Raw genomic sequence first — 17,160 nt, 5'->3', positions numbered from 1 at the left:
GATTTAAAGCCTACAGGAGTTAAACTTAGAAAAGCCCTGGGATAGATCCCCAGTACCACCCCCCACCCCACCCCACCCACACACACACCCACACACCCACACACCCCTACCTCACCTCTCTCACCCTCTCCAGAATTATCACAACCCACTAAGAGTGCTCTTGTGCTCGCTCTCTCTCCCCTCCAGAACTATCATATGACCCAACTCTCTCTCTCTCTCTCTCTCTCTCTCTCTCTCCAGAATTATCATGACCCAGCAATTCCCTTCCTAGGCAATGCCCACAAGAGCCTTGCACACAAGACTCACAACAACATTAATTTTAGTAAGCAAAAGTAGAACCTCAAGTGTCCATCCACTAGTGAAGAGACAAAATATAGGATATTCGTATGATAGAATATTATTTGACCAGAAATGATACACATAACACATAAATCTTGAGGCATATTATTCTAAATGAAAAAACAGAACAAAAGGCCACATATTATTTGATCCCATTAATATAAAAAATATTCAGAACAAAACAATCCATAGAGACAGAAAACAAGATTAGCTGCTGCTAATGGGCCAGAGAGCACAATTGGGAAATAATTGCTATAGGTACAAGGTTAATTTGGGTTTTGAGTTGAATCTCATGTAACCCATCCTCATCATAGACTCATTATGGAGCTGAGGCTGGCCTTAAACTCTGATCTTCCTGCTTTTACCTTCCAAGTACTGGGATTAAAGGAATGCTATCAACTTTGCTTTTTCTTTCTGGGTTTTTTTTCCCCCTTTCTGAGGGAAATTGATTGTGGTAACTGTAGCTTTGTACAAATAGCTACTGACTTGTATACTTAAATAGGGTGTGTGTGCAATAAGTCAATCAACACGTCAACAAAGCTGTTATGAAAATTAAATAAATAATGGACATAATTGAACTTTTAAAGTGACAGGAATGGCCTACAACTATTTTGGTGATAGTCACATAATTTTATGAATGGGTTTTTTAGATTTACTTGTTATTTTTATGTGTATGGCTGTTTTCCTGCATGCATGTGCTCCACATATGTGCCTGCAGAGATCTGCAGAGCACTTCGAATCCCCTGGAACTGGAGTTAGGTAGGGATGGTTGGAAACTGCCCTGTGGGTACTAAAATTGAACCCATCTCCTGAACCACTGAGCCATCTCTCCAGCCTATAATTCCCTTAAAAAAAAAAAAAAATCACTGAAATGGAAACTTAAAAGTGGTCCTTTTTTTTTTTTTTTTTTTTTTTTTTTTTGAGACAGTACCTAATGGAGCCCAGGTCAGCCTCAAATGCCTGACCCCCTACTTCTACCTCCCAAGTACTGGGATTACAAGCATGGGTAAATTTGGTTAAGTCTTAATAAAACTGTATTTTAAAAGAAACATCTAGGACAGGAGATGGAGAGATGGTTCAGCCCCAAAAGCTTGCCTCTCAGTGTGAGGATCTGATGAGTTTAGACCCCAGAACCCTTAAAAAGCCAGGCATAGTGGAGTACACTATAACCCCTGCAATGGCTGAGGTGAGCGAGGCAGGAAAGATCCCAGAAGCTCACAGGCCAGCTAGACTGGCTATGTGGTGAAGGTCAAGCCAGCAAGAGTCCATACCTCAAACAAAAAAGGGAGGTGGCATCTAAAGACTGATACCAAAGGCTGTCTTCTGACTTACACATACACACAGTGCAACTGCACTGACCCCCCACAAACAATGCATATGCCCGTACACACAGAACTGAAATGACATCTGTAAAGCAAGTATCTGAGTCAATAAATATATTTAAATCCCCAAAGGTCAGTTATTATAAGGTCAGCTATTATAGTAAAGGTACTAAATATTCCATGAAAACAAAGTTTATTATGCTGCCTACAAGAGAAACATTTAAGAAAGGCTGGATGTAAAAGATTAAGAAATAAACCCTGGGGGGGGGGAAGAGTAGGGGAGCACACACCTTTAATCCTAGCACTTGGGAGATAGAGGCAGGTGGATCTCTGTTAAGTTCAAGGCCAGCCTGGTCTACAGAGCTACACAGAGAAACCCAGACTGGGAAATAATATATGATGTAAAGGCACACAGCAGAAGAAACGCAAAAGCAGAGAGCACTTCCAGACAGCCAGGCTGACAACACTGCTGCTAACCCCAGCACTTGAAAGGCTGGAGCAAGAGGGCTACCGTGAATGCAAGGCTAGCATAGGTTACATGACAACATTTGCCTCGCTTTGTCCAGAGTTAAGTGCTTTATGAACACAAATGTGCCAGTCTCAGTGGGATACATAGCTAAATGCCAAAGCAAATCCTTACCACTTCAGAGACACTCAGAGTCTTCGGGCCCTTGAGAACAGGCAGATTCTTAAACAGGAAAAACCACTTAAGTGACAAAATAAACTATAATAAAACTATGTTCACCAGGGGATGTGTTTGCTGTTTTTGAGATAGGGTCTCACTATGTAGCACTGGCTGACCTGGAACTATATAGACTGACCTTGAACTCAAAGGCCTTGCTGCCTGTCTCCTCTATGCCTGGCTCATCAAAAGATCTTTATAGATTAAAAAGGAGTCACAGAATGGAAGAAACTATCTACAAAACATCACTACAAAAGGTGCATATATCCAGCTGGATGTGGTAGCTTGGGAGACAGAAACAAGTGGATCTCTTCGTGAGTTTGAAGCTAACCTGTATAGATGGAATTCCAGGCTAGCCAGTGAGACACTATTTTTTTTAAAATGTATGTCAAAGACTTCTAGTTAAGTTAAAAAATGAAAACAGGGCCCGGAGAGGTGGCTCCATGATTAAGCACTGGTGACCTTCCAGAGGACCCAGGTTCAACTGCCACCACCTACATGGTGGCTCACAACCATCTGTAATGCCAGTTCTAAGGGATCTGAGGCCCTCTTCTGGTGTCCTCAGGCACCAGGCATGCACATGATACATAAAGCTATACATTCAAGCAAAACACCCATACACATTAAAAAAAAAAAAATCTAAGAGAAAATAACAAAATATTTGAATAGGCAGTTCACACAAGGGGATGTCCCAATTGCCAATAAACTTCTGAAAGGTGAATTAATGAAAGTAAACTCAGCATAAACTAAACACATAGTGATTATACCGTTAAACAGAAGACCGGCACAACACTACAGGGTAGCAAGAACATGAAACTGACAGACACTGCTGAGAATGGAAATTGGTACACGAACTTGAGAACCTCTAGTGATGGATTACCTTACATCCCAGCAATTCTCAGCATATACCCTCCTGGTTGTACAAATGAATACTAAAGACAAGAACAAGTGTTCATATCAGCATTATTCCAGACCCCAAACTGGAAGGGTCCCAAATATGTCTCAAAACCATAATGATTTAATTGTGGTTCACTGATAGACTAACAGGCCAAAATAAAGATGGACCGACTATAGCTTCAACATCTTCAAGGACAAGCCTAAAAACAAATAGTGGCTTAAAAGAATGAACTTGCTCAAAGACAATGGAACATTATTATTTAAAACTTAGGAGAAAATAACTTGCAACTCAGGATTAAACCTGATAGATGAGTGCCAGAGTAAAAGATATTTTCAAATATGTAAACATAAAAAAAAAAACACAACTTTTTTTTCCCTGGGAGTCTACTGCAGAATGTGTTCCCTGGAAAGGCAGATACAGCTTAAGAAAACAATGTCTAAAACACAGGAAAGTCAGTAAAAGACAAGAGTTAATGCCCTGAATTTGATGAAGGGAAGCTCCAAGAATCCAGCTGTAAAGACACCAATCCAAACTCTAGCAAGGAAGAGGAGGTTGGAAAACTCAAAAAGCCAAACAAGTTTTAGAGTTTGGGGTCAAATTATGCACATAAAGAAAGCAAATGTAAAAGGATGCAGTTTTATGCTAGGGAAAGACTCAGAAGGTTCCATGTAGTATATGACATGTCTTTATGAGATGTATCACTTAAATATAAAAATGTACCTCCACAGGCTTATTTTGGGCATTTGGTTCCTGACCAGTTGTACTCTTTTGGAAGACTGTGGAGCCTTTGGGACTGTAACCTAGATAGCACAAGTAGACACTGGGGACAACTCTTGAAGGTAACACCCAGGTTGTTCTAGCCAGAGCACACTGCATCCTGTCTGTACCATGGCCTCCTCCTTGGATGCCATCCCCTCCATGGTGGTACACTTCTGAGGCCTGAGCCAAAATAAAACTACCCTCTTCAGCTGCCCATCAGGTGTCAATCACAGTGATAAAAGATGGGACCAGCATGTGCGGTGTGACTCCAAAAGAAAAAAAATAGGAAGAGAGATGAGTGGTCGTGGAAAAGAGCTGCTGGAAGTCTACAAGGAGACTTCCTAGATTCAAACTGCAGTGGTCATCACATGACTACACACATGTCTGTCAAACCCACAGAACCATACACTAAAAATGTCTCAAAGGTATAACACATGTTCAGCACATGTGAGGCCTACGTTTAATCTCCAGCACAAAAAAGAGCAAAGTAAATTTTACTATGTATGCATATATACATCAATAAAACATAAAAAGGACTGTTTTTAATGCCAAGGAAAAATACATTAAGCCAGTAACTTTAGGTATACATGGCCCTCTATAAACAGTAATTACATCGGCAGCAGAATGTAAAACTACTTTATACCAACAACTAAAACTGTGATACTGGGAGAATGGTAGAGACACATGACATACAGAGTCTAATTGTCTACATAAGAAAGAAAATAGATATTATCAAATTGAAAAGTCAAGAAACAGCTTTATAAACAAGTTAGTTAGAAATACTGGCTCTCTGGCTTCTTGGGGCCTTCTCTTGTGAAAGTAATAGCTATACTATGGACAATGGTTGCCTTGGGAGAATGGAAGTCAGAGGGAAGAGTGGAGCAGGGCATTGCTGTTGTCTGTAATAAGCTTCATGATACCCAGAGATCCAGCCACAGTCCAAACACTTCAGAAGGAATTTTACTACTTATACATTGGCTTACAAAACACTTATTTAACATGTAAAGCCAGGCATGGTAGTTTGTACCTACAATTAATCCTAGCACTTTGGAGACTGAGGCAGGAGGTATGCCATGAGTTAAGAGACTATCTGGAACAACATAGTAAGATCCAGACCAGCCTGGGCTACAGAGGGAGAGCATGTCTCAAAAGAAAATAAATAAAAATAATCATTTCCACTTTGTTTTCCTTGCAAGTAGCTGAGCCCTATGATGAAAGAGCCATGATCCAGTCATCTTTACAGCTGAGTTACTGGCAGGTGTCATATGGGTTTTCTCTTCAAGCACTTGTGGTTTGACAGTTTACAGACACGATAATCTCTTACATCTTGTTCCCTAAGCTGTCAGCCTGTTTAGTCTATGCAACATTTCCAGGCATTCACAATTTTCATTGATTGTCTTTACTGCCTTCCTTTTAAAATAATTAAAAGCTGATTTTTGCGAAAACAAATGTATATCTTCTTTGTTTAATCCTAAGCATAACATAGCTAATATCCCAAAATAGCTAAGTACAGGCAGACATTACAAAGGATAATTAATGAAAATTAAATATCTTGCTAGGGTAGTCTGATAACAAGCATTAACCACTGAATATTTGCATCCTTTGCAATGGTGTTTGTGTGATTTCAACACAATTAGGAGTGCATCTTAGGGTTTGTGGGTACAAATGCTACTGTTTGCCTGTACTTAGCTATTTTGAGACTTACTTATCCAAAAGGTTCTTTCTTCCTCTCTCACTCTCTCCCCTCCCTCTTCTTCCCCTACCAGTAGAGAAAGGGGTTTAGCTTTTGAGTCAGGATCTCTCTAGGTAATCCTGGGTGACCTAGAACTTCCCTGGCCTTTAAGTATGTAACAGCCCTGCCTCTGTTTCCCAAGTGCTGGAGTCACCAGCCTGCACCACCACACCTGGCCTCCAAGGTTTACTCAGTATTAAAATTTCCCTTGCCAGAAAAGAGAAGTTTTTCTTGACTTAAATTCCTAAGTTTCAACCCTAAAGCAAACAGTACCTGGAGGGGGGATGGAGAAAAGGGGAGAGGGGTGTGGGAGAGTGTTTGCTTAGCATGTACCAGGCCCTAAGTTTGATTCCTAGTAACACACAGAAATGGAGAGAGGGTAGAAGGGAGGATCTTAAATAAATAAATAAATAAATAAATAAATAAATAAATAAATAAAAACAGGTGAAGTCTAGAGTGATCACATTTGGGAAACAGAAGGGATCCCATAACCCAGACCACCAAACAGCCAGTCTACAGAATATCTGAAGATGGTGGGTCACAATCTGCACAGGTGCATTATTCTAGTGCCCAGTTTATCCAGTCTAACTTTCCCCTCAACTCTACTGGCCTTGCGGGATCTTATGCCCTCATCATATAGGAAGATTTATTTCTACTGCAATGGGAAGCAGCTGGGGAGCCTCAAGAAGAGGCTTTTAAGACCCAATTTGCTTTGAGAATCAAATGTGCAGATGAATATGAAAGCATCAATAAACTATAAGTACATTAGTATATTTATTACCTTGACAGAGGACAGGCAAAAGGTCAGGAGGAAAATAGGGCAAATGAAAACTCAAGTAGGGCAAGCCCATTCTAACTCCTGTGACCTACAGTCCTCTCCCAGGATGCTCTTGTGTCTCTCTTGGGGGGGGGGGGAGAACTGAGGGAGGAAAGGGTTTGATGGAAGAGGAACCAAGATTCTGATTTTCTACATATTAAATTTGAGTTGTCCATTAGTTATCTACATGGAGATTCAGAGCAGGTGGTTGGAAATAACTACCCATGTGGGGCTAAAAAAAAGTCAGAAGTGGAAATACTTAAGAGCCATCAGAATATAAGTATTTGTTAAAAAAATAATAAAAACTAACCTATCTGCACTCTCATACTACTTCAGTTACTATCTTCAGTGTAAAAACTCATTTTCCTCAGCATAATCTTAAAAGGTTAGTTAGGTCCTGGACTGATTTCTGTTTTACAGATAAAGAAATATACATTGCCGGGCAGTGGTGGCGCACGCCTTTAATCCCAACACTCAGGAGGCAGAGGCAGGTGGATCTCTATGAGTCCAAGGCCAGCCTGGTCTACAGAGCGAGTTCCAGGACAGCCAAGGCTACTTAATGAGACCATGTCTGGGGAGCCAGCTGGGGGGGGGGATAGACACTACAGGACAAGACAAAAAGAAGGAAACAGATATTAAGTAACTTTCCCAAAGACATAAAGCAAGTATGTACCCTAGCCAGGTTCAAATCACAGGTATCCTAACTCTGGAATTCTTTAAAGCCATGGGGTTACTGGAGAATGACTATATAGACAGATACAGACTGGGGATACAATATTTCAGTTCAAAGAGTTTCCTGAGTCCTTCCTTTCAAGTATTTGGCATAGTTTCAGGCTCTGCAGATACAAAGAAAAATAAGACTCTCTCTCAAAAAGTCCAGTATAATTACTGCTAGTTAAGAGCAACTATTTATCAAATAACCAGTATTTGTCACACTAGCTAAACTTTCTGGGCCTATTTCTCCTGATTCTCATATCAACCTTACAGGATAAATGTTATCACTATCACTTTAGAAATATTAAAACTAAGATTTGAAGAGATTAACTTAGCCTAGGGACACTGGCTAAAAGAGGTTGGAACTAGGATTCAATTCAGACCCATCTTACCTCAAATCCAGTGTTTTCCAAGAAATTCTAATATATGGTATTACTCAAATAAACCTTCAGCAAGAGAAAGTAGAAAGTGGTTGCAGAGGCTGGGTTGGGGCACGAGGAGTTGCTCAGTGGATAGTTTCAGGTTTACAAACTGAAGTTCTAGAGATCAGGTGAGCATCAGTGTGAGAATGTAAAACCTACTGAACTGTATAGCTTCAAACAGTTGTAATGATCAGATGTATTTTTCTAAGGTATTTTTGGCAGGTGGTGCTATTGTTACTGCCCAACCTGCTGACCCTTGTAGCATACTTAGTGAGTCTGTTTTCTTCCCCCAATCCCACCACTCCTCAAAAAGTTAAAAAAAAAAAAAAAAAAAAAAAAAAAAACCTGGCACTTTCCTACTGTGCCATATGCCACAACCAATATGTGTACTGTACTAAGAAAATATGGGTGCGCAAATAATTTATTCTGCATAGCAGGAGAGGGCAATAGGGAGGCCATAGCAAGGAAAAAGCCTGAAGAACTCTACTAAGAAAGGAAGCTATGAAATGTAAAAGTCTCCATTATCACTACTATTTGGAGACAGGAATTCTTAAGTCAGCCTCTGAAGTAACTCCCTCCCTGGTATACAACTATCAAAGAAATGTGCAATTACAGGCTAAGAAAGCAATGCAACCAAACAAACTTTGGGCATCAACAGAGTAATCATGAGGACCACAATGCCCAGCCAAAACAGGCCCTAAGAATATTCCAGTAGCCTTCTAACATAGTTTCCTAGCGTTCCTAGCATTTCAGCACTGGAAACAAATTATTTTCCTAAACTGCCTCATTCAGCATGTTAAAGAATTTCTATGGCCCACTGTTTTTAGGGCAACAGATTATCTGAAGGGGTGTTTAGAATCGCATTGCCTAACCTTTCTGATCTTCAATTTCCTCATCTGTGTTAAGAGATGAGTTCAACACATGGCTCAAAACATTGAAAGTGGCTGGATGTGGTGGAACACACCTGTATTCCCAGCACTATGAATGCAGAGGCAAGAGGACTACCTCAAGTTCAAGACCAGTCTAGTCTATATAATAAACTCTAAGCCAGCCAGATCTACGGAGGAAGAGCTGGTCTCAAAAGTAAATTTACTTTCAAAAGGACATGAACACCTTACACACACTGATTGATCCAAAGTATGTGATCATTAAAGGTCGGCTCCCTTGCTGACTGTCTCTAGTGAGCTCAGTGATGTATCCTGGCGTCAAGGACAGAGCAAGTCTTCCTCAGATCTTCTTAAGGCAGATGCAGAAAAATGCAATGAAGAAAATAGACTCATCTACAGTTTCTGTAGGAAAATATGGCTACCCAAAAGTACTCCTTCATCTGCCAACCCTCCACAAATACAAACCATCTCACCTTCATCTTTTCAGTCCTTTGAGTAATTTCAAATGGCTCAAATTAATTTTAAATATGTAATGGAGCATTGAGAAAAATCTCATACCCACTCCATTCCCTCATCCACACACCTAATTCCCACTCCTCTCCAATTCAACAATGAACTGATTTCTTGTGTGTTCCTGAAAACCACATGCAAAAGCTATCTTTTAATTAAGCTAATGTTCTTTCTCTCCTCCCCCTCTCCCCCTCCCTTCTTGGTCTGTTTTTCAAAACAAGATTTCTCTGTGTAACAGCCTTGGCTATTCTGGAACTCGATTTGTAGCCCAGGCTTCCCTGGAACTCACAGAGATTTGCCTGCCTCTGCCTCCCCCCGTGCTGGGATTAAAGGTAGGCACCTAGCTAAGCTTAACGTTCTCAAAGCAAATTCTGGGACCACCTGAGAGAATGAGGAAAATGTGAGAGGAGTCATCCATCCTGCTTTATTCAAAGTAGTGCCCTGCGCCTGAAAACACACACACACACATACACACACACACACACACACACACACACACACACATACTCACACACACACGTATTGGACTCCAATCGGTGTGATAAGCTAGGCATTAAATGCATTAACTGAGTACCCTTATCTGCACCTGAAATGCACTAACACTTCACACTACTATCTCCTTTGAATTTAACAATAACCTGAAAATGTGACTTAAATGAGGAAACTAAGTCACTGAAAGGTAACTTGCCCAAGCAAGATAGTAAGTAGGGGTTTGAACTCGGGTTTGACTAAAGTTCTCCCTCCAAGGCATGTTGCCCTACACTGGCAAAACAGTCTCTGCACCCGTTGGAGCTCTGCCTAATGTGGGAGACAGGCGTGAAAAGGGCACACAACAAAGAAATATGCAATTACAGGCTAAGAAAATAATGCAACCGAAAACGAACTGGGGGAATCTGACAGAATAACAATAGGGGCCTACTTTCGAAGAGGAGGAGAAACGTTAAGGCCTCCTTGAAGAGATGACATTTATGATAGGCTTGCGAACCGTTTGGGGGCTGCAGTGAGGAGGACCCCGTCCTGCTCTCAAGGGGCAAACGCGAAGCCAGTAGACGATGAAACCAACTCGTCAAGGTCCCCCAGACATGCAGACGTGGCGCAGAGAAATGAGGATCTAGAAACTCGGCCCAGGGTTCATACGCGCCATCAATACCCCACGCAGCCCGACCCCACTCGGCCCAGACCTGCAGGCCTCCCAGCCGACCGCTGCCCATCGTCCCACCGCGGCTGACAGCGGCCGGCCGGCACTCAGGACAAGCCCGCGGCCAGCCAAGGGGGATCTGGCCAGTCCCGCAGCGGCCTGAAAAGGCCTCTTTCCCGGCCCCTGGCCAGCTCCAGCCTGGCCCGCCCCGCCCCGCCCCTCCGGGCCGGCCTCTTACCTGCACCGCCCGAACCAGGCCCCGACCGGTGAGCTGGCCCTGCCGCAGCTGCAGCAGGATGTTACCCGGCCGGGGCCGGCCTCCCCATCCGCCCCATGCCGCCGCTGTAGCTGCCGACTGTCTCCCCCGGCTGGCCCCAGCTCCAGCCGCTGCAGGCACTGCCGCCATGTCACCTCGTCCGACAAACAGGAAGCAAGCGGCCCCGGAGCCGCGTAGATTTCTACGGGGCGGCGGAGGACTCTCCACATCGCCCCCAGTGGACTGACGCGGAGATGCAGGCCGCGTGGCAGGGGGCTGTGCGCGCCCCGAGGTCTTATGGGAAATGTAGTCTTTCTCCGAGGCCGGGCAGATGATGGAGATGATGTTTCCTGGACCACCTGTTTCCCCACGTCCCACCTCCAGCATTTCTGTGAGGTTGCTCCAGATGAAAGACTAGTCGATGCGTGGGCATGCTCTCAAATTTCTTGTCTATTAAGGAATGATGCAGTCGAGTGGCCAGTGAAAGGCCCTAGGCCAGAATTGACATTTGCCTCTGAGTTCTGTCCCCTTCTTTCTATGACTGCCTTCAGCCAAGTCACCATACTCTACTACCCTTGCTTCTCAGTCAGTCCATTCAAAATGGAGTCAGATGAGTCAACTAACATTTGCATTATAATTAACATATATTTTATGTAAATAATGCACAAAAGACTATCAATGAGCTATATTGTATAGTAGAAGAACATGGTGGAAAACATTTTATGAATTACAAAATTGTGTTGGGATTAATCATTTTACAGATGTCAATAAATAATTTCTAAGGGAGCCAGCTGTACTCCTCACACTGAGCAATAGAGCAATAGAGGAGGTGGAGGGTGAGGTGATGAGCAGAACAATAGAGGAAGACCCTGTGAGGGGATTGAGACTCCGTGGACCACAGCAAGTCCACACACAAACAAATGTAATTGGCTAGGCTGTGGTGAAGCTCAATGAAATAATGGAAGGAGTGGGGTTAGTAAGTCGTATCCTCTGCCAAACAGAACACAGCACTGATTTCTCTGCACTAATGTGCTCTCTTCTGAACTCACATACTGCCCACAAAACCTCTGTAGCACAGCAGTACCAACTCTCCCCATTTTCTCTCTTAGGAGGCGATCTTGTAACACAAATAAGGAGAATTGAATGTGATGAATTAGAACAACACGAAGCTTGCTCCTTGTAACAAAGAGGCTATAATTTGTTGCACAAACCAAAATTCCATAAAGTGTGGAATGATGTAAGAAATAATTAGACATTTATGGGCACTGCCAAGACAAACTAGACTATGGTTACTATGTTTTTGTTTTGTTTTTCTTTTTTTTTTTTGAGTCAGGGTTTCTCTGTCTCTCTCTCACACACACACACAAATTCAATGTAATTTTTAAATCTAAGAAAAATCTATATTGAAAGAGAGCAAGGAGGTTGTACATGGAAGGGTTTGGAGGGAAGAAAGTGATGTAATTATATAGTCTCAAAAAAAAAACAAAAGAGATTTTTCTTTTTTGTTTTATTTTTATTTATTTATTTATTTGTTTGTTTGTTTATTTATTTATTATTGGAACCTGTCCTGGAACTAGCTCTGTAGACCAGGCTGGCCTCGAACTCACAGAGATCTGCCTGCCTCTGCCTCCCTAGTGCTGGGATTAAAGGTGTGTGCTACCAACGCCCCACTAAAAGAAATAATTTTAAAAGGAAAAAGAAAACTTTAATAAAATAAAAAGCATCATGAAATCTGTATGAGCCAAATAAAACCCTGTGTGTTTGTGATTGCTAGAGAAAAACCAGAAACAGGAAGTTTATCCTGTAGTGAAGATTTTCTTCAAGCCAATGAAGAAAAAAATAGGTCTTTAACTTTATACTGAAATCTAAAATTCATCTTTGAGCATCAAAGCTAAACATAATAAAATCAAAGTGTATTTCTAAAATATTTACACATACAAATCACTGAATTGTATTAAAAATGTATAGATTTTGAAATATAAATTATACCTCCACAAAGGTGTTATAAGTTAAAAGCATATGGTGTATGTGCATAGGCATACACAGACAACTAAATAAATAAATAAATATAATTTTAAAATAAAATGAACATAAAGTTTTGGACAACTAATAACAGATAATACAACATCTTACTTCTCTGGCAGTTTTACCTATCTGGGAGAAAGTATAAGGCCACCTTAGAATACCCAGAAATAACACTCAGTTGCTACCTTAAAACTTATCTATGTCATCCTGGTGGTGGTGGTGGTACAGGCCTTTAATCCCAGCACTTGGGGAAGCGAAAACAGCTGGATCTCTGTGCGTTGGGGCCAGCATGGTGTGCACAGTGAAGTCCAGGGCAGCCAGGGCTACACAGAGAAAAACCAACCACTGAAATAAAAATTCTAAAAGCATACATTGGCAGCGATGAATGGAAGAAAATACTCTTACAATTTGGGGGAAGAAAATAAGAAGTATAAAATCCGGAAGCATGACTAGAAGACCTCAACCTCAGGATAACCTTCTGTACAAGACAGCATGAACAACCCTGGAAGAAGGCACGTGGCATTCTGGGAAAGAGTTAACGTAGAATTATGAAGAACTTCCTGTCCTGCTTGCCTTGACATCCCTGCTCCAGGCTAATAGCTTTCTCGTCCCCTTCCTTGTGATCAAAGACCACTTCCCTGAGCACAGATACAGCGCACTCGCTTCCGCTCTCACTCCTGCTTTCTCCACTTGACATGTAATTCATCACCCTATCATCACCCTACCTGTCCACCTCTCCGCTTACAGGTATTTGTGGTCAGTTTAGTACTTTGCTATGCTCAACTCCAGTACCCAGAACAGTGCCAGAAACAGTCAATGCTAAATCTTTTTTAATATGATCAATAAATAAATCACTGAACAGATAAAACTACTCCTACAAAATTGCAACAAGTCAAAAAGCACGGTAGAAAGAGACTCAATGGGGCATCCAGTGAGATGACCCGGGTGGGCACTTGCTGCCAGGTCATAAGACCTGAATCCAATCCTCAGAATCCGAATGTGGAAGCAGAGAGCCCATTATAGAAGTTAACCTCGGACCTCCATACAAGTGCCATGACATCCTTGCCTAAGCATGTGCCCATGTGTATGCACACATAAACACACACACACACACACAGGATATGTGTTAAAAAAATGTTTAGAAAAAAGAAATAAATGAGCTGGACAGTGTTGGTGCACACCTTCAAATCCAGCACTCAGGAGGCAGAGACAGGATGATCCCTGATCTACAGAGTGAGTTCTAGGCCAGCCAAGGCTACACAGAGAAACCCTGTCTGAAAAAGTAAAGAGAGAGAGAGAGAGGAAAGAAAGAGGTCTGCTGTACCTTTTCAGAAAGCAATTTTTTTATCAATATGAAGTGAGTTAGAAGTATACTTCTTTTGACTCAATAATTCTCCTTTAGCATTACACTGAATAACATTCTAACTAGTATACATCTAGAAAACATATCCAAAGCAATTAGTCAAGAAGAAAAAAAAAAAAAAAAAGCAGCCATGTCGGAAAGGAAGAAGTAAAATCACCTCTATTTCCTGATGACATCATTCCATCTGTGAGAAACTAAAGATTTCCACACACAAACAGAACCATTGAACAACCTCAGTGAAATATGCACAATACAAAAACCACACATAACAACAACAACAAAAAAAAAAAAAAAGGAGCAAATGGGGTTGGAGAATAACAGCTTGGCTATTTAAAAGTGTGTACTATTCTCACAGAGGATCTGAGTTCCATTCCCAGCCCCTACACTGGGAGGCTCATTCCAGTTCCAGGAGACTTGATGCCCTCATCTGGACTCCACAGGCATCTACACGCACATGAACATACCCCATGGACACATAGATACATGTTAAAATAAATAAAGATAAATGATTTTTAAAACCTCCACCTTGAATTTGATTTTTAAGGAGTCTGTCTGTGTGACTAGGAATTAAAGAGAAAGGTTTCCAGGGATCTGTGTGATGCTGAGTTCATCTCTTTTCTGCTGCCGTCTCCCATGGAGACAAGCTGCCTCTCACCACCAGAGGGAACAGCATCATTCTCACAAGGGGACTGTTGACCTTGACTTGGGTCAACATGGAAAAAAAAATTAAAAAATTAAACTCTCAGCTTGACTAATTTTTCGCAGTAATCCCAGAAGTACAACCACATATGGTGCTCTTATTCCTAGAATTAACTACCAAGATCATCTCAATTAGGCATACTGATTTTTCTAGGGCAATTTTTTAATCATGGGGAACTCATAGTCAATGAAAATCATGTTATTATAGTCAGGCCATAGTAAGAAATGTCCATGTAATCATGCATCATCTTGTGGTGTCATTTTGAACACTATTTCCATGTTTTCTTTCTAATGTACTTAATGATTTGAGGATTTTTAAATGTGGATAGAGAGACAGAAATCAGAGAACAAACTGGTGGGGGTATCTTTTTCTCTCCTTTCACCTATGGGTTCTGGGGATTATTTGGTGACAAGAGCCTTTAATGGACTATCCATCCACTGGCCCAGTGATTTGTTGTTTCAAACATTTACTTTATGGGCCAGGCACCTGATTGGTCTAATAAAGAGTCGAATGGCCAATAGCAAAGCAGGAGAAAGGATGGGGGGGGGGCTGACAGGCAGAGAGAATAAACAGGAGAAAAAAAAGAGAAGAAAGATCAAGGAGCCAGAAAAGAAGGGGTCAGCCACCCAGCTACACAGCCAGACATAGAATAAGAAGGAAAGAAAAGATAAACAGAAATAGAGAAAGGAAAAAACAAAACACCAAAAACCCAGAGGCAAAAGAAGACAGGATAATTTAAGAAAAGCTGGCAAGAAACAAGCCAAGCTAAGGCTGGGCATTTATAAGTAATAATGACTCTGTGTGATTTGTTTGGGAGCTGGATGGTGGGTCCCCAAAAGAGCAAAAGAGTACAACAACCAACTACACTCCTTGTCGTTATTTGGGAGCTGATAGTACAGAGAAAGACTCATTACAAATGGTGTCCAACATGAGTGCACATATTTCTAAATAGGGCATAAGAAAGAGACCTCTGGAGTAGCCTCAACATACAGAGGCTCCTTTAAGAGGCCCTGCTGCAAAGTACTTAAATGGGGTTTATGAGCAGCAGGCAGCATACTACTTGGTGGCAGGAGACTAGGTAAAATCAGCTTCTGAAGCTGGGGCAGACAGACTGGCTCCAGGCCAACCTCTAGGCACAAGACTCTACGCTCACCAAGCTGAAGAAGGCAGAGCCAGATGCCAAGCCATATGCTTGCAGAGGAGGGTCTAGCCGCTGCTTGGCAGTTTAAGATTTAGCTCAAGGCAGAGAACACTGTAGGTGAGAGGCTGAAGACACCTAGTAAATCCCAGACCAAGAAAACATCTAACTAGATACAGTATGTTTTAAAATGTGCATAGATGCTAAAGAAAGAAAAGAAAATAGGTATAGACAGTCATAGAAAAAAAAAAGGGATTTTTAAAAAGACTTACTATGTATAGTGTTCTGCCTGCATGTAGGCCTACAGGCCAGAAGAGGGCACCAGATCTCCTTACAGAAAGTTGTGAGCTACCATGTGGTTGTTGGGAATTGAACTCAAGACCTCTGGAAGAGCAGCCAGTGATCTTAACTTTTGAGCCATCTTTCCTGCCCCAGGGGGGGAAAAATTATAAATAATAAAATAAAGTCTTCAAAGAAAGAGAGATAATATTTTTTAAAAAACATGTAAAGATGGGAAATACACAGGGCATCTGGATCCTAATTGCTTTGACTGAATTTTTGAATGCTTATGTACAGAGAGTGACAGCTACTGAGAAATAGTGGATTGTGGAAGGGACTGATGAATTAAACCACCCTATATACTTTAGGGTGGCCTTGGCTTTAAAATGGAAGTCAGACAATGTGTTGTGTTGAGGGAGAAGTTAAATATTCTGTAGGACTCTATTTTCTCAGGGTCCCCTAAAGTTGCCATCTCCCCCAGACAACAGGAAGGAGTCTAGAGAATTTGACACCCACATTCCCAAGAGGTGGGTAGTTTTTGGCCACTTGGTGGATATGGATGTTTGTCATCATTTAGGGGGATTGGTTACAAATTGTTACTGGTCATAGTCAGGGAGAAAGCTAAACAAAGGAGACTGGATTCAAGAATCTCTTTCTAAAAGGAAGAAGTGTAGAAATGATGGAATAAGAGGGTGGATTGTTGAGTCTACTTTGAATAACTACTAGTCTTAAATATTTTACATTGGTATGGAATTTTGTATATTGATACAAATTTGAGGTTTTTTTGTTACACTGTATATATGTTTCTATTCTTGTTTAAGGTATTGTACCTATGTAACTCATTTAAAAATGTAATGTAACATTTTAGTCCTTAAACATTATTTAAGAAAATAAAGAAATGCAGGTTAATAGTCATCTGTAACAACCAATCTTATAGTCATGTTAGGTATGTTTTCAAGGTCACACAGAGATATATTTTAGATAGAGAGGTGATCTTCAACACTTCGGAGACCTACAGAATATGGCATTTAAGATGTTTTAATAACATGAGGCTTTTCATGACAGTGAGACATATCTGTTCCTGGCAGCACCAATCTACTTTATAAAAGGATGATGGACCTTGAAGAACTGCCATATGGAGTTTGCTTTCTTTGTGTCAAAAGTTAGCTATTGGCTCTC

At 41.4% G+C, this 17,160-nt stretch overlaps 1 protein-coding gene across 2 annotated transcripts in view; it reads right to left on the bottom strand.

Annotated features, from left to right (window-relative positions):
* Trpc4ap (transient receptor potential cation channel subfamily C member 4 associated protein) overlaps nucleotides 1-10,812 on the bottom strand; it is a 66,502-nt gene extending 55,690 nt beyond the window's left edge. The window contains exon 1 of one of the 2 annotated variants that reach the window (XM_051192411.1): nucleotides 10,459-10,812. In XM_051192411.1, the coding sequence (XP_051048368.1) occupies nucleotides 10,459-10,626 (168 nt within the window). In that variant the 5' untranslated portion in view covers nucleotides 10,627-10,812. The remainder of the gene's footprint in view (nucleotides 1-10,458) is intronic. The other variant, XM_051192419.1, reaches the window with a different exon arrangement.
* Between the last annotated feature and the right edge of the window lie 6,348 nt (nucleotides 10,813-17,160).

This window comes from Phodopus roborovskii, unplaced genomic scaffold (assembly GCF_943737965.1).
Source record: "Phodopus roborovskii unplaced genomic scaffold, PHOROB, whole genome shotgun sequence".
NCBI lineage: Eukaryota > Metazoa > Chordata > Mammalia > Rodentia > Cricetidae > Phodopus > Phodopus roborovskii.
The sequence above is the reverse complement of the archived record's forward strand: the minus strand, read 5'-3'. Positions and strand labels throughout refer to the sequence as shown.